General features: G+C 51.5%; 1 protein-coding gene across 6 annotated transcripts in view; it reads left to right on the top strand.

The window, feature by feature from the left end:
- Positions 1-21,765, top strand: part of FGFR1 (fibroblast growth factor receptor 1) — a 75,529-nt gene that overhangs the window by 27,735 nt on the left and 26,029 nt on the right. For 4 of the 6 annotated variants that reach the window (XM_034761997.1, XM_034761995.1, XM_034761996.1 and 1 more), the window contains exons 3-6: positions 6,231-6,494; positions 9,886-9,969; positions 11,700-11,875; positions 17,277-17,400. In XM_034761997.1, the coding sequence (XP_034617888.1) occupies positions 6,231-6,494; positions 9,886-9,969; positions 11,700-11,875; positions 17,277-17,400 (648 nt within the window). The remainder of the gene's footprint in view (positions 1-6,230; positions 6,495-9,885; positions 9,970-11,699; positions 11,876-17,276; positions 17,401-21,765) is intronic. The other 2 variants (XM_034761999.1, XM_034761998.1) reach the window with 1 other exon arrangement.

Below are 21,765 nucleotides of genomic sequence, written 5' to 3'. Positions count from 1 at the left end.
AACTTCTGTGGGAATTGTGAGCCAAATGTTCTCATGGGCTGCCTGCTCCTGTCATTCAGCTCCTGCTGATTGCTTGCTGCCTAGGGCCCAATCAGCAGCCTCTTAGAGGAATGGTTCCTAGTCAGGGAAAGCTTTAGGGGGTTGTTTTTTGCCCAGCCTACAGCAGGGGTGGGACTGCAAGGGACAGAGCAGAAGCCCAATCAAATGTGTTTCCAACTTTCTGTCACCCAGTGCCAAAAGCATCTGTCTGTCCCCTGAGTTGGACCCTGGTCTGCTGCTGCTCCATGCCCCCTTCATGGGGCTGCGGGGTCATCCAAAGCTTCTGAGCGCCAGGCAGCCAGACGTCCCCATATGACATACTCCAACGATTCCCAGTTTGAAAGGCTGTCCTCCCGTAGCCCGACCACTCCCCCACCCTGGCCTGGAGGCTGTAGAGTGCCTCTTGCTCTCTAGAGCATACACAAAGCGCAGGCCCGCAGTTCCTAAGCCACCAGTGCCCACCTCCTTTTAAAGGCACTCCATCTGTCTGCCCCTGAAGGGCCAACCTGCTGTTGTTTTCAGCATGGCAGGCAATCTGCTGGGATGCCACAGGCTTGTCCAAAGCAGTTGCATCCACCTCTCGGATTAGCTGCTGCACCCAGACTGCGCTTCCAGAGCCAGTGACGGGGACATGAGTGAATAAGCTGCCATCAAAATTAAGCTACCCTGATGCCAGAACTCTTACCCCCAACCTCCCTTGTACCTTCAGTGAAAGCGCATGACCTTGCTGGATTATCTGGATGCTGGGTCTCTAACCCAGCTCCTCTCCTTCCATTGGGGTTAGCTACCCTGGACATGCTCATTAGCCTGTGAATTCATTTTCCAAGCGTTCCCACCGGGCCTCCTGTTCAGCTCTGCTCCTAAGTGGAGAGATGTGCTCTGGGTTACCAGCCGCCTGCCTTGCCTCCTGACTCACTGCGCTCATCAGCTCCAGCTCAGAGAGAACCCCTGCCCATCCCATCCAGCACCTCTGCACTTTGAGCCTGCGTGGTCATGTAGTTAATGTAAAACAGCCTTTGACTTTAAGGAGATGGGGGGAGGGGCTTTGTTGATTTAGAAACAAGATCTAGCCCCCACTCCCATGCTAATGGCTAACCTCCGCCCCCCGGTTTTAGCCCCTCCCAGAGAAAAAGAAAAACAAGAGCCTGAAAATAAAAAAGCAGCCTCTGCCCCTTGAACTCACCATAGGGATCCCTGCCTGGAGAGAATGGGTCCCTCGTCAGCCCTGTGTCCATGTTCATGCATCAAACCCCCATGTGAAAAATAACATACCCGGGTTCTGTGTGCAAATGCCCCAGGATATTCGATAAAGCTGATTGATTGTAAATTGTCCTGACGTTTTGTTCTCTCCCAAATTCCTCCCACCACACCCCGAGCAATCTTCTCACCAGTTCTGTAGCTCCAGCTAAGATGTGTAAGGATTTGCAGACTATCGTAGACCATCATAGAATTGCTGGCAAGCTTTCTTGAAATTCTTTCCAGGCCAGTTTTATAGGCAATGCCTTGCCCTGGTCCCCAGCACAAACAGTGCAGAGGATTTGTACTAGCTTTGGCCTGTTGAACAGGAATATTTTTTTCCTGGCTAAAGTCACTTTTTACGGGCCCAGAGTTTGTTTAATGGAAGAGGACAGACACCTCCAACATGAACTGGGAATCTGAAGGGTCTAATAATCCCTGTTCTAAATCTCCCAGCACGTTCAGCGATCAGACAATTGCACAATAACTGCAGTTGGCAATATTGGAGCAGTCCATGGCACTTCTGGGTGTGACTCCAAACTTCAAAGTCTGATTCCTATCAAAGCTTTTGACTCCCTCATACCCCTGGATGCACGGAGCAGTGGCTGGGCTTAGACTGAAGTGCTAGCAGGACTTTCACAGACAAAGCAAAACCTCACAGTCTAAGTAAATATCAGCAATAAGCAAGGCACCAAACCAAAGCAAGGTGGCCTGGCTTGCAGAGGGGATGAGTGCTTACAGCTCCTCTGTGTCTTCGGTGGGAGACATAAAAAACAGGCCACAAGCCTTCCCCAGGTGATCTGTTTCTATACAAAATAACTGCATGAGATGGATATGATTTAAACTGTACCCTGCTTACCCCACTTGGAGAACAGTTGCTAACACAGTTTCGGGGCAAAAAAGATAACGGGAAAGTGTCTGCTTCTTATTAGTGTTACTGTCGCATGTAGGAGCCCTGGCCATGGACGCACTGTGCTGGGCGCTGTACAAACACAGAACAAAAGGACAGTCCCTGCCCCAAAGAGTTTACAATCTGAGACAAGAGATGACCAATCACATGGACCAACAGGGGAGTACAGGAGACAATGTTGGTCCATGTGATGGACTGTGGTCTCAGCTCACCCGCAGCCTTGGCTTGTCAAGTTTTTTTATAGCCATTCCGGGAAAGGAGGTTTCAAGGAGGCATTTGAAGGTGGATCATGAGGTAGCTTTGGGGAGCAACTTATAAGCATCTGGGGCAGAGTGGAAGAGAGCACAAGACTGCTTGTTTGAAAGTTTAGCAAGTGGGCGATGGAGGCTGGAATCATGGGCTGATCAGAGGCAGAAGTAGACCTCTCAGTAGAGAGTGAGAGAGGACAGGTGGGGGGATGACTGTAAACGACCTTGAAAGTGAGGACAAGCAGTTTGTTTGATGCGATGGAGTGAGGGATTTTCGTGAGATGGTATCATTTTCTGGAGTGTTTTCTTTTGTTGTTTGTTGTTTGTTATTGTTGGAAAGAAGGGAACAGAACAACATTACACTGCAGAGTCCTTTGGTGTCTGAGTACATAGATGGGATGGAAATCTGCTTTGTAAGGTGCCTGTGACTAATAATTTGAAACACAAAATGCCAGAGCTACGAGAAATGCACATTTCATGAGGTTGTACAAGATCAAGGAAAGCGAGACTGCTTTCCCTGATTACTTAAAGGGCTGCTGTCAGTCTAAAACTCCCATATTACAAAACTTTTTATTTATGTTATTGATAAACTTCTGAAGCATTTGGCACCCTGCCCTTGGTGGTTTGGGTTGACAGCACTGCAGGGCGGACCGTGAATTTTCCTCCCAACTAACCAGTCAATTTTTTTTTTTTAATCACGAAAACATTTTGGCTGTTTTCTCTTAAACATTTTCCCCCAAAGCATCTCATGTGTAAGAAATAAAGAAATGCCTAAAAAAACAACAGCAACAACAAAAACAAGACAGGATCTATAGCAGAAAAAAGCAAAGTTCCTCTAAATGGATCTTTCATTTTTTTAATACTAAAATATTATTTGTATTACAGTTGCGCTTAAGAGACTAGGTCCTTGTTGTCCAAGGTGCTGTACATAAATATAGTCTGTGCCCTGAAGTTGCACTGTTTAAAGGTGTGATTTTTAAACCAATGCAAGCCTCTTTGTGGGGGCAAGGGTGTTAGCTAAAGTAATTATAAATTCATTTAAGCCAAACTAAAATAAGTGTCCACACAAAGAGTGACACCGGCTTTATAGTTTAAAAACTTATTTAAGTTAAAGTTGTGTAACTTTGTGGATGGGGCAAAACCATGTTGCATTTCAGGATAACTCCCCAGGGCAGCATGATAAGAAAAATGCACTTAGCAATCAATACCTCAGCAAGCTTCTTTCAATGTTGTTTTGTGCTTACATTGCTGGAGTTGTTTGCACAGGTTGTGTGTGTGTGTGTGTGTGTGTGTGTTTGATGGCTGCAGGGTATGAAGTGCTCAGCTCCAGGGGTTCTGGGCAGGTAAGTCATCTGTTGTAAACGACTTACCTGTGTGGAGCAGACGGAGTCATGCTTGTTGGGGTCACACGCTGTAGCCTGAGTCTGCAGCTCTGTGAACAAGTGACTTTCTTAGCATGATGCTGGGATAATGCCAATGCGCAGAGCACTCCCACTGGTATCTCTTTATGAGTTCCTCTCTGGGGGAGGGGAAGGGGCACTGCCGTGTGTTTCTAGCAGTATCCACCAGAAAGCTCTTGTCTGTTTGATGGATGAGTGCACTGATAAATTAGCTTAGCACAGGGGTTGGGGGTATGTAATGCCACTCAGGCATTGGGGAGGCTGTGGGAAGTCTGACACACACGGAGGAAATCCAATTGACGTTTTGCTCTTGGATTCAATATCACGCTGGTGGAGAAAGCCTCCAAATTGAATTGGAGTCCAAACAGGGCTGATGGGGATGGGAGCAGGTGGGAGGGTCGTGTTCTCGTCCTTTCCGATATTGGGTGTGAGCTGAACCAAGCCTATGGAGCCATGGACACCTAGGCCATGCCCCAGAGAGACACCCTGGCTTTCGCAGTGTCCTGCTCTCCCTGGCAGTGCCAGGTATTGCACCAAGCTAAAGCAGTGATTTGTTTGGCATCGGAGGGTGGGTATCTCCTATGGTACCCTGCCTCCTTCCCCCTTTGTTCCTGGCCCTGCAACTCCCAAGTCCTTCCAGCCATGATGCCTGGAGCAGCTGTGGGGAGAGGGATTGAACCTCTGCAGGGGTAAAGACTTCTCTGCGGGAGGCCATCGTGACATTTCGCCCTGTAGGCGACTAGTGTCTTTAGAAGCAATGTCTCCCCTTGAGACTTTGCTCCCCGAGGCAGAGTTCGGGGTCTGGGAGAGTGCACAAGTGGGTCTCTGTGTATTTCAGCTGACACTGCTCTCAAATGATAGGTAGGTAGAATTCAGGGAGCCTCACATGAGCTGCTTCCAGATTGGACTCATCTCAAGTGGCTTTGCTTGGAGCCAGGAGGTGCAGAGTAGTTGGTTTGCATGTGAAACCTCTGGAGGGCTCTGTTTGTTCTCACACACTCGGAGGTTGCAGCCTTGCTCCTCAGCTACACCTTTGTATCGGGTGTTCTCTAAAGCAGGAACCAGAGAGGAATCCTGGAACAGTGACCCTGCAAGACAGCGGTTTAAAAGGCAGTGCCTGAGGCCCAGCCTCCCAGCCCACACATGCTCAGACTGGCTCTAATGTAGTTGGGAGACAACAGATCAAGTAGAGTCGGAGCGTCTTGGAGTGAAGAGAAAGGATCTTTGTGCTGCTAAACCAAATGTTGCATGTGATGGCAGCTGCAATTCTCCCATCTTAATAGAGTTGGAAACTTGGAATACTCCAGCCAGCACCTGTTCAACTGGAGGCTCACCTGAGCTGACCTGGCCCAGCCAGGACACTGCTGTTACGAAAGCATTTACCACTTAGCCTCTGCCTTAATGCAGTTCCCTCAATTGACCCTCCACCTTCTCCCCCTTCCTTAAAATGCTTTAACCGAAGTGATAATCAGGCAGCATGAAACCTGGCCTGCTTTGCTGGCTGCCTTCCCTGAGCTTTGCAGGAAGGGAGAGATTGGGCAGAGCGTGGTGCTCCCAAGGGCAGCCTCTGCATGTGCTCTCTCTCTGGTGGGGTTCAGCTACTGGAGGGAGGAGGGGGGCAGGGGAGAGAGTCATGAATAAGCCAAGATTTTCAGAAGTGAGTTGCAATTTTGAGTGCCCAACTGAAGACCCCCTTAAAGGGGCCTGATTTTCAGAAAGTGCCCAGCACCCATCCTCTGAAAACCAGGCCCCTTTGAGACGTCTCAAGTTGAGCCCCCAAAATTCCCTTCTGAAAACCTTGGCCAAAGTATTTTCTTACCCTAAGGGGCTGGGCTGAGTGATGCTTGGTAAAAGGTCAAAGGGCGCATGAACAGCCTCAATTTCCTTGCTAATGTCTGGGTTATAAAATGAAGGTGAAATGCTTAATCCTGCTGCAGTTGCTTTTAATCTCTGCCTCTTCTTCCCCTCTCCCCCCGCTCTGTGGGCTGCGTGGCAGGCCTGCTAGCTGCTGTGCTTTTCAGGCTGACAGGTAGGTGAGCTGAATTGTCCTTCGCACCATGCCGTCTTCAAGTCACCGGCACGTCTCCACCGGATGCAGCCATCTGCCTGGCAAGCATGGCACTCTGTTGCAGCTGTCGTTAGCTGCTTCCCGTGCCCATCATCGCAGCTGGATTAAAAGACAACAGCCCGTCACACTGCGCCCTGACACTGCTTCTCCAAACTGCCACATGTGGAAAGCTGAGACCTGCGTCCCGGAGCAGGGTTTGGCCTGCAGAGTCGCTGCAGGAGGGTGGCGCAGGAGACTCCCCGCGGGACACGCAAACCCCAATAAACGTCCGTTCACAGCGTGGTTTCCTTTTGTCTCTATTTTCTTTCTCTCTCTCCTAACTCTTCCAGTTCTGCCCAAAGCGAAAATTGAAGTGGAGTCGCATTCGGCTCACCCTGGCGACCTCCTCCAATTGCGCTGCCGGCTACGGGACGATGTCCAGAGCATCAACTGGGTGCGAGACGGGGTCCAGCTATCAGAGAACAACCGGACGCGCATCACTGGGGAGGAGGTAGAGGTCAGGGACGCTGTGCCTGAGGACTCAGGGCTCTATGCCTGCATGACCAACAGCCCCTCAGGGAGTGAGACCACCTACTTCTCCGTTAATGTCTCAGGTTCGTAGCAGCCCTGGGGCTGGGCACAAAGGGAAGGGGGGCCAGGCTGTAGGACAGGAAGCAGATTACCTGTGTGGGAACAGGGTGCAAACCTTGTGTGCACACACCTGCAGATGGTCTTATCTTTCTTCTGGTAGCTGGTGGGCTGTTGTGGTCTGTGGGGCACTGGTCAGGGAACCCCAAAGCTTTACAATGGCTTGGTCTGCAGCCAGCATCAGAGCATCCCTGTGCACCCTTCCTGCCAAGTTCTAGGAATAAGCTGATGCGTTCTCTGTGCCGTGGCACCGCATGCCCATACATCCTGGATGCACATTCGTAGCGTGTTGGACTTCTCGTCCCCCTCCTTTCACTGGCTGTGCTGGCTGCCTCAGCGGGGATGGGCAGATGTAGAATGTGGCAGGTTCTTTGACTCATGCTGCAGCAGCTGTTCCCCTGGGACTGATCCAGGAGTGGTATGATTGGGGATACAAGTACCAGGGTAATGGAAATGTGTTACACCCACCCAAGGACTCTCTTCAGTGCTGGCTGCAGGAGGCTGCCTGGAATGGTTTGGAGCAAAGGTGTTGCACAGCAGGGTGTATATGCAGGGGATTCAGAGCAGTTGCTGGGCTAGCTGGCCATGGGAGGAGAGGCCCTAGGGGCAGGTTAGCTGCTAAGAAATGTCTGGGGAGTGGTGAGTGGGTTTGCAAACCCCGTCTTGCAGGCCGAGAGGGCATTGTGCACCTGTGCGTCTGTCTCATGACCTGTAGCCTGGTCACGTAGCTGTTCTGGGCCCTGGAAGGTGTGGGAGAAAACTGCCATGGGGTTGTCTCAGGCCAGGGGCAGGAAAAGCCAGCTAGGTTTTACTGGGCCAGCTGCATGTTTTGCTGGCCGCTCTGTCATGTCTCGCGGGGTCACTATGGGGTCTGGTGCGCAGGGTTCATCAGGACACCGCTTGCGGAGGGGAACGCCAGGGAGGCAAATGGGAGCTCATCCTCCAGACGACCAACAGCCGTTGGGTTTTATTGCCGACCCTGGAACAATCGGGCGGTGTTCTGAAGAGGAAGGCTGGGAGCATTAGCAGCTGTTCCCAAGCAGTCAGCGAGCAGAGCAGGGAAGGTGCGGGAGAGAAGGGAGGAGGTGGGTAACTGGGCATTTAGGAATCGAATGAGAATTTCTCAGCAATGCTGGGACCTGCCTACAGAGTGACCTGGGCCCAGTCTTTGACTCCCTGAGAGTTCTATTCTGGCCCAGTTTGCTGCTTCCTTCTGGCAGGTGTCTCCAGTACAAAGGGAGGGGGGGCAGAACTGTTTGTTTAACCTGTCGGATAGGTGACTAGATCACAGCCTTTTCATCATCCAGAGAATTGGGCGCAGGCGGCCTGGCCCTGCAGAGCCTTTCATTAAAGCTCTCTGAGCTGTTTTGGCCCCATCCATCCTGGGCACCCAGCCATGCTAGCGGTAGCCATGGTCCGGCACAGCATTTTCCAGCATGGGGGTAGCTAGCCCCACTTTGGGCTGATTTCAGTGACTGTCAAGGGAGGCAGATGGTTTACTAACAACTTCACAAACTAAAAACTCCCTATCAATTTACCCCCACTAGAGAATCTGTATTGTGCTTTCTTAGCCTGTCTCCATGTTGGATATGGATGCAGTGTCACAGCCATGCCTGCCCATCACCCTGTTTGGAAAACAGCTTCAGACATGCTTACAAACATTAGCCAGGCTCAGATCTAGATTAATTATTAGACGGACTGAGCAGTGTCGAGGTACCATGGTGCCAGGTAAATACGATAGCCAGTGAAAAGGAGCTGGTTGGGAACTGGTGTCAGAGTGGCTAGAATTAGCATGTCTCGTGGTGTTGGAATCGGAATGCCTGATGGTGGTTAGGAAGCTGAGCTGCCGTAGAGGGAGGGGCCCAGGCAGTCTGTACTTACGCGCCTGCAGAACCTCAGCTCTCACGCAAAGGTGCATTGTGTCTCCAGCCGTTGTGTTCAGAGAAATGCTTAGAAACGTGACCTGACCGTAACTGCTATAGCATTATCTGCCTGAACCTGCAGACAGACTGAACTGATAGCTCCAAGAGGGGTGAGCTGCCGTGCATCTCAGTGTCAATTTAAATGTCAATGCTATTAACCATTTCCCTGCTGATCGATATAGCAGACACATCCAGCTAGTGCTTATGCCACTACCTCAACCCCCCTCCCTGGGGGCTGAACCCCCAGCTAATCCCCACTCTTCTGCTTCGTCCCCCAGCTCCCTTTCTGCCAATATAGTGCTGTATTGCCAATGCCACAAGGCGTGGCACACTGAAAGCAGAAATGTGGACATTACATTGAATTCAGTATGAAAATCGGCAGGACCAGGCTTCTAGCACTGATCGCGCCACTTCCTGGCCTCCTTAGTGGATGTAAAATCCCGTGTTCTAACTGAAATGCGGCTGCTGGGGCGCACCGGCACTCCTGCATGGTGGTACGCACCACGGCATCTAGGGCCTGCGCCAGGGACTTAGGACATGTTTGCTACCAAGTCCTTGGGCCGTTGGTTGTGTGTGGGCGGGTGAGAACTCTTAGCCCCTGGTCCTGTCTCGGACAGGGCTGTTCTGAGCTGCGGTTGCAAGGCCAAGGAGAGAGATGGAGGGGCCAGGTGGGGGCCAGACTTCCTCCATTTCTCCCTGACTGCCCAGAGTTCTCCGCTCCCTCTCCCCTGGCTCCAGAACCCATGTACTCAGGTCCCTCCCAGGACCAAAGGGAGTGCTTGTTTTGACCCTCCTGGCTTCCCCATCCACATGAGCGTCCCACTCCACGCTCCTCAGTGCCTGGTGTTGGAACCCCACTGTTATGTGAGGTGAAAGCCTGCAAAATGGCATGGACCAGCAAGAAGCCTGACCAGTCTGACCCACCTCTGGTGACTGCAGAGCTCTCCTCGCCTGAGCTCTGGTACCTGCATGCTCTGCCCCCTTCGTGTGATGACACAGTGCGGGCAGCAAATCGCGTTGCCATGACTTGCTGGTCCCCAGCGTGTGGAATGTACCAGTGAGCATCTGTCTGGGAGGGGCATGCCGGGAAGCCCTCCCTTCCCATTGTCCCCGGGCAAAGGGGAATGGGGAACTGTTACATACAGTTCCTAAACTCTGCCTTTTAATTCTGCCCATCTGAGCTATTCTGCAAGTTGCTCTGGGGCTGTGTTTGTATTAGTGGGAACCCCCTTTGCTACTTAGACAAGGGGGGGTGAATGGCTCCTAGGCAGCCCAATGAATGTGCAGGACAAGGGGGAGGAAGGGTAAAAGCCACACCTGGAAAAGGAGTGGCCCTGTGCAGCTCTGCTTGGTTCTTCTTCCTGCAGGATGGTAAGTGAGGCAGCTGGAAGCAAAACTGAAACCCGGCCCTCTCTTTTCTTCTCTTCTCTTGCAGATGCTCTTCCATCCGCTGAGGATGACGACGACGATGACGACTCCTCCTCGGAGGAGAAGGAGGCAGATAACACCAAACCAAACCGTACGCATGAGACATGATTTGATATCTAACGCAGCCTCAGGCAGACACTGCTCTCCCCCGGCTGCTACCTCTTCGGGGGGGAAGGGTCTTGGCCCCAAAACCTCGGGCGCCGCATTTCATGGGGTGGTGTCTCCTTTTTATTTTTTGTCATTCACTAAAAAGAGTTTTTATGAGAGGCCTCGCCCATTGGCAGGGCCTTGCCCAGCACTGCTAGGGCCTAGCAGGTGATGGCCCAGGCTGCCAGCAGCCATAGCGAACAGCTGTGAGCTGCATGCTGTTATCCTCTGCTCACCTGTGAATTTCCCACAGTGCCCTCACTGCGCCTGCCTGCAGATGTAGCGGGCTGGGAGGAAATGCTCATGCCTCCAGGCTTCAGCTTGTCATTCATTCACCCAGACCATTATCCGCTTTGGAAATGTCAAGGTCACCTGGGCTGCTGGAGTGTCAGCGTGTGAATGCCTCTGAAGGAGCTGGCCATGTGCGCATGAGCGGCTGGCTTGGAGCCATGTGCATACATCTAAATAACACTCAGAGCCTGACAAAAGGCCAGCAGCTTGCTCTGGGAAGTGACTCCTACTCCAGCCAGTCCCACCTGGAGAACGCAAGGGCTGGGGGAGGGCAGAGCACCCACCAACTGGGCAGGCCAGGTAAACCTCTAGCTTCCTGGTGTTGCCAATATCCCAGTTGGGGTATGTCTACCTGGGGAAATTTACTGGCATAATTATACTGGGAGAAGGATCCTGCTGAAGTTATTCTGGTATAACTCATCGGTATAATTTTCCAGAATGAGTGTCCACCCAGGGAGTTATAGTGCCCTAACTATAGTGCCCTAACTATAGTGGTCTAATTATGCCATTAAATTTCTCCAGATAGACAAGCCCTTAGTCTGAATGAGGGTGCTGCTAAAATACTGTATGTCTCCTTCCCTTGTCTGAAACGTGTTCATGATCTGTCTGGTTGGGGTAGAATGTCTTGTCTACAATCCACCGTAGCTCCAGGTTCCTGGCCCACCTGACTGCAGGGTTAAACCAGAGAGGATACTCTTCAGTATTTTTAAAAGTCCTGCCCCTTCCCTGTCCCCCAAACCCTCCTACTGCAATCACACTCAGATTAGCAGCTGCAGATGCTGCTTCCAAGCTCGCAAGGCAAATCCAGCCACAGAGGAGTCCTGGTCCCAGCTGAATAGCATAATTGGGGCTGGAAGGGAGTGTATCCCCGGGTGCAGGACAGGCATCTCCAGTGACCGTGTGACACAAGTGATCAAAGACTTTCTAGGCTACTGGAGCCACGATCTTGCCCGGCGACAGGCTGGGGTTCGGGTTGCACTGCAGGCAGCCGGTGGCCTGTTAACAGGGCCTGGGTGCTCATCCAGCTGAGAGGGGCTCTAGAAAGAACTGATACTAGTGCAGGTGGCAGCTTTTGGACCTCCCTGGGTTTGTCTCGGGCTCTCCCTTTGGCTATGTTGGCCCTTCCTCTCCTTCACAGCCATTTTTACAACGAACCTCTTTGCAGCCATCAGACTCTGTTCTTCCCCTAAGCCAGGAGCGGGGGCTGGGGCAGAGGGATGGCGTCCATCTCAGTGTGCCCCATTTGCACTGGGGGCATTGGGCAGCCTGCAGGGGAAGTTCCAAGCGCACATGGCCCGCTGTGAGGTCCCAGTGCCAGCGACTGAGCCGCGGGTCCCTCCTGTCTGCGTCCTCTCCCGTGCTGACTCGCCTCTCTCTGCTCAGTGGCTGTGGCTCCCTACTGGACATACCCCGAGAAGATGGAGAAGAAGCTCCATGCTGTCCCAGCTGCCAAAACGGTGAAGTTCAAGTGCCCGTCGAGCGGGACACCCAGCCCCACGCTGCGCTGGCTGAAAAACGGCAAGGAGTTCAAGCCCGACCACCGCATCGGTGGATACAAGGTGAGCAGGAATGGGGGTGCTATGCAATGGATTGGTCTGGAGCACAGAGGCTGTGGGATTTTCTCTGTCTGAAGCTAACGGGCTCTGCCAGGCAGGGTCTTGGGCATTCTTTGTGCACCCAACACTGCAGTGAATAGGCACCAAGTTCCAACCCCAGGCTCCCAGTATCATGGTGCAAGGAGCTGCATAAAGTGGGCAGTCCTGAATGCCCCCCTGGGGGCTCTTGTTCTTCTAGGGTCAGCCTTTCTCTTTAGGGCCAGGTTCTCAGCTGGGGTAAACTGGCCTTATTTCACTGCCTGCCACACAGCTCCATTCCCTGCAATGGAGCTCTGCCAGCCTACACCCGCTGAGGATTGGGCCCAAGTATCCTGTTCTGGAAAAAGCAGCAGCATCTCTCTTGTGTGTCCAGGTAGGTTGGAAGGGGAAGTTCTCTCAATGCTGGTCGCCCAACAGCCTGCAGGATTATAAAGTGGGGGGAGAGTCCCAGGGAGACATTTCTCTAACTTTCTAAAATGATTTGTTTCCCCTTTGCTGTTTATAATAATCCCTTGAGAACCTGAATATAAAACGCCTCCTTCTTGAAAATGTATTGGATTCTATCCCCACTGGATACGTGTGCATAGGTTTGTTATTGTAGGATTGCTTGTGAATGAGCTTTGCACAGGGTGGTGGTGATGTAGAATACTTTGTGAGCACGGGGCTGTCTGTGCACTGGGGCTGTCACTGCAGGGGGGAGTATATGTGCGTGCTGGGTTGTTGTTGCAGGGTGGAGCATTGTGGGAGTGATACTGGAGTGGTGCTGGTTGGGTTGTGAGCTCTGGGCTTCTGGTACAAATAATTCTTATTGAAAAGTGCATTGAGGAGGAGGAAAGATGGACATGTAGTGGAAGCACTGGATTGGGCCTCTGGAGTTCTGGGTTCAACTCCCTGTCTCTGGTACAGACTCCCCTTGTGACCTCTCTGTTCCTCAGTTCCCCCACCTGTGAAATGGGGGTAACAAACCTTCTCCATCTCCCAGGGGTATGGTGAGGCTGCATCTCTAAATGTATCTTGGCACCTCCCAAGCTACAGGAAGAGGAGTCAGATAAGAACCTAGACTGAAACCATTGCTTTGGGGGGGGAAAGTGAATGGGTGTTGCAGATTAGCATGCACCAGGAAGGCTGCTCATTTGGGCTGCAGTCTCCCAGCAGGGACAGATGGGCCCCTGTAACATTCAGGTTACAAAACAGACCTGTGAGGGTGACCTGCTGATGGGTCAAGCTTGCGCTAGTATGCGTTATCGGAGAGGGGATGGAAGAAAGGCTGAAATGAGTTTCTCTTGCCCAGCTTTGACATTGGGGTTTTTTGCTCCCCTGCTGTATTGATCTGCACACAAACTGCATCAGATTTCCCCCCCTCATTTGTGATACTCCGGGGAACTCTCTGGGTTCTTCCCACGGCGGGGCTGTTATAGGACAAGCCCAGTTACTGCAGGGGATGGGGGATGATTTTATTACAGGGCAACAATATGGCCAGCAGAAGCAGTAGGGGGCCCAGGCTGACAGGTTTCTTGGGAAAGTCTCCCAGGCCCAGCTCTCGGGCCATAATTCACTCCCTGATACTTGTCTCCCTTAGGAAGAGCAGGACAGGCCACTTGGCTCCAATGCGGGTCTGTTGTTTGCCAGGGATGTGGTGTCTGGGAGTGAACTGAAGCAGGCGAATGAAGCCTTAGACTCTGGAGCTCTCCAAGGAGTGTGGGGCTGGTATCTCACTGTTTCCTTTCCCTTGTAACAAAGCTGTTGTTCAGGGCTCTGAGTTCAAATCAAAGCAGGAGAGGACCTGGGAACACTATGCAGGCTCCCTGGATGGCCAGCGCTGGAGTCCAACAGCCAAAAGAGAGAGAGAGCACTTGCTGCTCTGTTTCTTTCTAGCAGTCGCTATTGTACAATATTGGAGGGCATAGCTTACCCTGTGATTGCTAGGGGAGCATTTCCCTGTCATCTTTAAAGCTACCGTGAGTGGTGTGGTTGCACCTCTGGAGAAGCGAAAGGCGTTCTGGCAGTGGGTGTGGGCGTTCTGCTGTCGGGTTTTGACACTCCTCCTTTGGTTGCCCGGAGAACAACGTGTTTCAGTGCTGAACGATTCAGTGCTGCCACCACAGCTCCACTGCATAGACTCCTGCATCCATAAAACTCCTCCCGAAGTAGCCAGAGGGAAGAACTGTCCTTTTTTCCTTCTCTTTTTAAAACTGAAGTGTTGGTCAAGGTCTCTCAGGAGGAATCAATAATGGCTTTAATGAGACACAATCCATGATTCATGCATCAAATAATTATCCTCATTTCTCCTGAATCAAACCAATTTGAAGAAGGGTCTGTGCCATTTTCAGATGATAATTACTCTTTATTGAAAGTGAAATCGAGCTCCATTGAGGCACTCTTGTTTTTCTTAGTCATTTGTAGCAACTACATTTTGGTTTTGCCTGGCTGAGTTGGCCCGTGTATTGGGCCTTGAAAAATTTCTAGAACAGCTGGATGGCTTTGTGTGCTATTGAATTAGCCTTTCTCTGCTGGAGACAAGGATTCCCACCTGTGTCAGCTCCTCCGGAGCACAGTGAGAGCTCCCCGTTCAGGGCTGCAGGGAAGGAAACAGATAAGCCATAGATCTGTTGTGGGAGGTGGTTTCCCAGCCACAGAGACGCAAGCAAGGAACGTTGTGTGGCCAGTATGGTAACCTGGTGGCAGCGGCTGCTACCTCGAGTAGTGTGTTTCCCTGTGCTTAGGATAGGAGCCTCAGGTCTCCCAGAAGATCTTGCCCTCTCCTGCGAGAGAGACTCTCTGAGTCAGCCCTCTGCTCTGCGCTCCCCTCCAGCTAGCAGTTTGATTATTCACTGGCCACTGACTCATGCATTTGATTGTGCAAATGAAATTTGGCCCATGTCCCATTAGGGTACAGCAAGGTGCTGGCACAAACCCCAGGAAATCAGCCACATCATGACTCTGCTAAGCTCACTTTATTACATGCTGGAGCAGAGCTATCTGCTCAAAGATTCCCCTGGCTGGTCCTAAGGAATCAAAGGTGAGAGGGAGACTGGCCTTTCAGGCAGGGAACGGGTGTGGCATGGACACCAGGAGAGTCTCCTTGGCGTATGTTAGTAATATTTCATCCTTGTAACACCCTGGAATTGTACGCTTTCAATCCGACCCTCCTGGTGCTCATGGAACTCCGAGGAAAACACCTTCATCAATGACACCACCTTTCCCTACCTGCTCCTCCTATATTAGGTTTGTCATTATTATTATTTCTGAGATCGGGGCCCCACTGTGCCACGTGCTGCCCATACATGCACATAGTAAGAGTGCTCCTGCCCTTCCCGACCATTTAAATAGACGAGACACAGGGTAGGAGAAAGAAAGTACTGTAGCCCTTTTTACAGATGGAAAACTGAGGCATAGGGTAGCCCAAGATCACCCAGAGCCAGGAATAAGAACCCTAGCTTTCTGAGCTCCCCTCCAGTGTCCTTAACCCAAGGGCAGTCTTCCTCTCATGCATCACTGTTGAAGCAACTGGGCTTCCAAAGTTCAAATCCCAGCAGGGCCAACTCAACCTTGCACCTTTTGGAAAGAGCCCCATCGTGCCAGGAGGTTTTGATCCCTGGGTTGTTCATGGTGCAGAGGAGGGGAGTGTCTCTTGTAAACGACTTTGAGTGCTAGATGCCTGGGCACTTTCCATAGCAATGGGGTGGTGCTTCATCTCCTGGCTGGTCTCCCTGGACCCTACCCTCCTAGGCTAGTGCTGGCTGCCTTTCAGTGGTGCTGTTCACATGAAGTCCGTGATGTACCTGGGGGCAAAAGACACAACTGTATAAATTGTGACTCACAACAGTTGTTGAGGAAAGTTTCAGGACAGAACCGAGGCCGGCCAGCACCTTCTCCCAGGGCAAGCCAGTTTTTCAGTAAGCACAGGAAGAAAATGCTTCTCCATTCCCCAAATGCCACCCTAAATCACCCTGCTACCGTATGGCATTTCTGCAGTGACAGTGCCTGGAGAGGCTACAGAGGCGCCTAGGGCTCAGTGCTCTGCATTGTGTCCTTGTGCTGTGGGAAGCTCCTGCTGCCCCTGCCTGTTGCTGTGAGCTGACTCTGACAGTGGCACACTGGCTGTAATTGGAAGGTGAAGGCCTGGGCACACAATGCAATGCCCGGATGGGGAGGTGGGATAATGGGGCTGGAATCCAGCTGGGAGCCAGGAATGCAACAGCACCAGCATGAAGCTGGTATCAGAGAAGGTCTCGATAGGAGAAGCTGCTTCTTGGGATCCTGCTTTCATCCAGCAGTGACAAAGGTGGTTTTATTCAGGAGTGAACATGGCCGTGTTGAGAAGAAGGAGCTCAGCTTCCAGGGCCCAGGAAACTATAGTGGAGACGCTAGTCCTGCATGGGACATCCACAGTAAAAAACCCTCACCCTCTCCAAGCCAAACAGCCGAGATCTGGGATGCTTTGGGGCTGGGAGGGCAGGAAACAGTTTTGCTGCTCCAAGATGCTGCAATTGCAACGGTGCATGTCTCAGCTACCCTGCCTGGAGCATACTGAGCTGTTCAGAGCTTGCTGCGGTGTTGTGAAATGCATGGGGTGGAGTCTGGCCTACAGTTTCATGAAGCCCCCTGGGAACATCAGCAGGAAAACCCTTGCTCACCTGCATGCTTTTTAATCCCTGTTTCCACTCAGGGGCTCATGTGACAGAGAGCCCCCTGCAGTCGGGTGTGGAGGTGCTGGCCCTGGGGGCGAGGGTGGGAAGAGGACTGCCCATAAAAGGGGATAAAGTCAGGGAGTTGCGGGGGGTGACTCAGGGATGTGCCCCGATACCCAGGCTCTGTCCTGTCTGCTGAACTGGGAATTGATTCCTGCATGGGAGTGGGGACTGGCTAGGGAGGAGTGCTTATCTGAGTGACATGGGAGTAGCAGAGGCCGGGGCAGTCTCTTTTGAGAGACGCGAGACAGTTTGGAGTGGTGAGATTCTGCTCCCGTGATGCTGCGGGCGGGAGGGCAGGCTGGGACTACCTGGAGAGGGGTTTCCTGCAGTCAGTGCCAGCCCATCAAACTCCATTGACATCATGTTTCCAGATGCAGATGGCTCTGTGTCGCGTCTGTCCTGGGACAGCTGGGAGTGATTACCATCCCCCTGTAGCAACGGGTAAAGGTGACCTTGAGCCGAGATTTATGGCCTGCCTAGAACATGAGGCCCAGGGGTCAGAGATGGCTTTGACGTGCTCTGGAATTCAAGGGCATTTGTTCTATCAAACGCAGCCCTGGCATGGTCTGGGGCTGCTAATTCCTCACCATACCATTTGGAGTACGCAGATGATAAAGCTGTATGCCAATAACCACATTGAACTGTCTTTGTCGTCTCTCCTGCCTCCTTAGGTCCGCTACGCAACCTGGAGCATCATCATGGACTCAGTGGTGCCGTCCGATAAAGGCAACTACACCTGCATTGTGGAGAACAAATATGGGAGCATCAACCACACCTACCAGCTCGACGTAGTGGGTGAGAAAGGCTGAGCTGGGCAAAGGGTTAAGAAGGAAAATTGGAAAAGTATGTCCCTGGGAAACCAGTGATGCAAACCATAAATGTAGCACAAGGGGTCATGGTTGTGCAGAGGAGGGGGCTCCCCTGAGGTCCTGTTCTGTTCAGCTGTAGCCGTGCACATGATGTTCTGCAGCCTGGGGATGCTCTTGTAGGGCTCTAGATGGGGATTGTGGAGGCTGACTCGAAGACAGGGGAAACCGTGGCGATGCTGGGAACCTGAGCTCTGGGACTGAGGCCCCAGTTGGGAGAAAGGTGTTCTGGGTCCAGGACCAGAGAAACCTTAGCACATCCCTGTGGAAAGGAATTGCTCAAAGCTCTATAATTAGCTCTAGGCACCTCGCTGTATGTGGCGTTTGGAATCGGTGACCGTTGTCAGATTTCAGCCCACCTCTCAGGTGAGGTGTCAGCTGGTTGCTGTCTCCTCTTTGGGCCCATATCAGGACTTGAGCTGATATCCCAACTGGACAGTGGAGGGCAGTCCTGGGGTGGGGTGGAGCTCTGCACTGCTGCTAGCCTGAGGCACTGTAGTGAGTCCCTTCCCTGTCGGCTGCAGGCCAAGAAGAGGTTGGATCTTGTGGGTCAACAAACATGTGGACAAGGGAGATCCAGTGGACATAGTGTACTTAGATTTCCAGAAAGCCTTTGACAAGGTCCCTCACCAAAGGCTCTTATGTAAATTAAGCTGCCATGGGATAAAAGGGAAGGTCCTTTCATGGATTGAGAACTGGTTAAAAGACAGGGAACAAAGGGTAGGAATTAATGGTAAATTCTCAGAATGGAGAGGGGTAATTAGTGGTGTTCCCCAATGGTCAGTCCTAGGACCAATCCTATTCAACTTATTCATAAATGATCTGGAGAAAAGGGTAAACAGTGAGGTGGCAAAGTTTGCAGATGATACTAAACTGCTCAAGATAGTTAAGACCAAAGCAGACTGTGAAGAACTTCAAAAAGATCTCACAAAACTAAGTGATTGGGCAACAAAATGTCAAATGAAATTTAATGTGGATAAATGTAAAGTAATGCACATTGGAAAAAATAACCCCAACTATACATACAATATGATGGGGGGCTAATTTAGCTACAGCTAATCAGGAAAGAGATCTTGGAGTCATCGTGGATAGTTCTCCGAAGACATCCACACAGTGTGCAGCAGCGGTCAAAAAAGCAAACAGGATGTTAGGAATCATTAAAAAAGGGATGGAGAATATCTTATTGCCCTTATATAAATCCATGGTACGCCCACATTTTGAATACTGCATACAGATGTGGTCTCCTCATCTCAAAAAAGATATACTGGCATTAGAAAAGGTTCAGAGAAGGGCTAAATGATTAGGGGTTTGGAACAGGTCCCATATGAGGAGAGATTAAAGAGGCTAGGACTTTTCAGCTTGGAAAAGAGGAGACTAAGGGGGGATATGATAGAAGTCTATAAAATCATGAGTGATGTGGAGAAAGTGAATAAGGAAAAGTTATTTACTTGTTCTCATAATATAAGAACTAGGGGCCACCAAATGAAATTAATAGGCAGCAGGTTTAAAACAAATAAAAGGAAATTCTTCTTCACACAGCGCACAGTCAACCTGTGGAACTTCTTGCCTGCGGAGATTGTGAAGGCTAAGACTATAACAGGGTTTAAAATAGAACTAGATAAATTCATGGAGGTCAAGTCCATTAATGGCTATTAGCCAGGATGGGTAAGGAAAGGTGTCCCCACCCCCTGTTTGTCAGAGGGTGGAGATGGACAGCAGGAGAGAGATTACTTGATCATTACCTGTTAGGTTCACTCCCTCTGGCGCACCTGGTATTGGCCACTGTCAGTAGACAGGATACTGGGCTGGATGAACCTTTGGTCTGACCCAGTATGGTCGTTCTTATGTTCACTTCCCCAAAGAAGGCCGGGGTGTTATACCCGAGCACAACGTCACAGTCAGCGAGCTCCCAGTGGCTGTCTCACCTCTGGGAGGGGAACGCAAACCCCACTCTGGCTAATCCAGGAAGACGCCCAGACGCCTCCAGTGGGGGCTCCCATCAGGGTGAAGAAGAACCTGCGGGCCTCGCAGTACTTTGAGCCAAATGCAAAACCCTTTCCGTCAGCTCAGCTTCCCCTCCACAAGCTCCTTGCCTGCATGGGTCCGCTCCCTCGCATTACAATTCAATCAGTGACCTCCCCCAGTTTCTACACCTGCAGGTGGGCAAGAGAGCTTGTTTCTGGAATTGTTACTGGGTGGCACTCGGATACTGCACTGCCAGGAGCTACATAAGCACCTAGACAGCTGGATGGACTCTGCTTCCCCCCTTTAATTGTCACTTGCCCCAACTATAATCAGACTCATCTCTTCTGTCTCCCGAGAGCTCAGCTTGTCTCCCTTGGGGGATGGGAGGGGTGGCCTGGCCTCAGAGCTGGTTGTTTGGTTTTTAGATTTGTTTTTTTAAATTTTAGTTAAAATAATTTTGTTGTCCAGACAGAACCTTTTTTTTTTTTTTATCATCTTATGAGCCTTAATTCCCAGCTGGGAAGGCTAGTCTGTGCAGTTGCACATGTGGAGCTGCTCTAAATGCCAGTAAATGAACCATTAAAAATGTGATTTAATTTGATTACACTGAGCAAACTGAAGGGAATAGTCAGCAGGGGGAACAAAGGGGTTTCTTAATGCTCACTCACCGCAGTGGCAGGCTCTTTGTTAATCAGCTAGGTCCTCATTGGGTTTGTTTGACCTTTGACCTCGGATGAATAGGTAGCCATGTTTATCCCCCTCCCCCACATTCCCTGACAAGAATTTCACCTGTCCGTGCCCCCTTTCCACTTTGCAAACACTCGGTTTCTGTTTGTGCTGGGGAGGGTGATCCGTCCCATTCACCACACAGTGCACCGGTGGCTGTTCTCTGGAGCAGCGGCATTTCCTCCAGCTTCTGCTGGCCCCAGGAGCAAACCAGGGGTTCTCTCGGTCTGGCCTTTCACCTGATCCCTTGCTTGGCTTCAGGCCCAGAAGGGCATTGGGGGGAGAGTCATCTGTGTGGGGCCGCGATGCCCTTGTCCATCCTTGGGAAGGAAAGGTCTCCTCCCTGCTTGATTTCCCTTTGCCCTTTTGTTGTAAGACTGTTGGAATGGAACTGCCCTCTGCGGTGAAAGTCACTAATCAGAACTGGTTGGGTGGCTTGTTTAGTTTGGTTTCATAAGGGGCTTTTGGGGCCCCTGTTGTTGGAAATCCCTTTGGAGGTTAGTGGCTAGCCCTGCCCCTAGGAGCCCCATGTGAATCCTTCCGTGCAATGCCCCAGCTCAGGAAGGTTTGGTCACCAAGTATCCAGGCCCAGCCCCATGCACTGACACCTACAATGCAGCATAGTGGCGCTTCCATTTCATCCTGGCTACGTATGGGAAAAGGGACCCGATTCCAGTCACGTGGCAAGTGGCAGGAAATCCCAGACACCCAGCGCTGAGTGCAGTGAGATCTCAGCTAGAATATCGCCAGCCAGACTCCAGGCAGATCCTGTCATCTTCTCACTCCGGTCTGGTCCAAAGCTAATCCTTTGCCCACTTTCTGCTTTCAAGGGGACACATCTGATGGCACTGCCAGTGCCGCTCCATTGGAGGGACTGTTCCTTGCGGGCCTGGCTATCAAGGCAATGAGCGGACACGGAATCATAAAATCAGCCACCACAGCTCTTGCTGCTCAGAACTGCTAGTGCTGGATGTATTTCATCTCCTCTGTGCTGCTGTTCCCTTGCTGGAGGAAAGGCAAAGCCTGGGCTCTGATGCAGACTTGGTTTGCAGGCAAAGGGACAGAGTCAGAGGGAATATCCGTGGTAGTAGGAGCTGCATGTTAGTGAGTGTGGTGTGCGCGCTAGAGGATGGGTGGTGAAAGCAGAGTATGCATAGGAGAGCAGGCCTCGAATCCTTCCAGTGTCCGCACTCCCACTTGCTGCACTGGTTTACCAGCATTTACCTTGTATCCCATTGCAATCAGGCCCAGAGTCTCTTCCATCCCCTTTCCTCCAAGAAGCTTCACTGAACAGAGGCCACCATTGCCTCCGCACAGTATCCGTATGTGGCATGTATCTCCTTCCGAGATACATCTGTATTCCCTGCCAGCCTCATTCTCCTGCCCTTAGGAAGCCACGCCCACCTCCCCTCCTCTCTGGCACCAGGCAGAGTGGCAACTGCAAGAGATCAGAGGGCAGGATGGGAGTTCACTATGAATTAAAACAATTCTTCCCTTTTCACCCTTTCCCAGGTGGAAATTCAAGTGTGGAGCGATCTCCAGTGAGCCAGGCTGGCTTCCAGGTGCTACCTGGAGCATCTCTAGGCACCTGCTGCATTGGTTA

The sequence above is a fragment of the Trachemys scripta genome, chromosome 2 (genome assembly GCF_013100865.1).
Source record: "Trachemys scripta elegans isolate TJP31775 chromosome 2, CAS_Tse_1.0, whole genome shotgun sequence".
Taxonomy (NCBI): domain Eukaryota; kingdom Metazoa; phylum Chordata; order Testudines; family Emydidae; genus Trachemys; species Trachemys scripta.
Note: the sequence above shows the minus strand (reverse complement) of the source record. Positions and strands in the feature narration are given on the sequence as shown.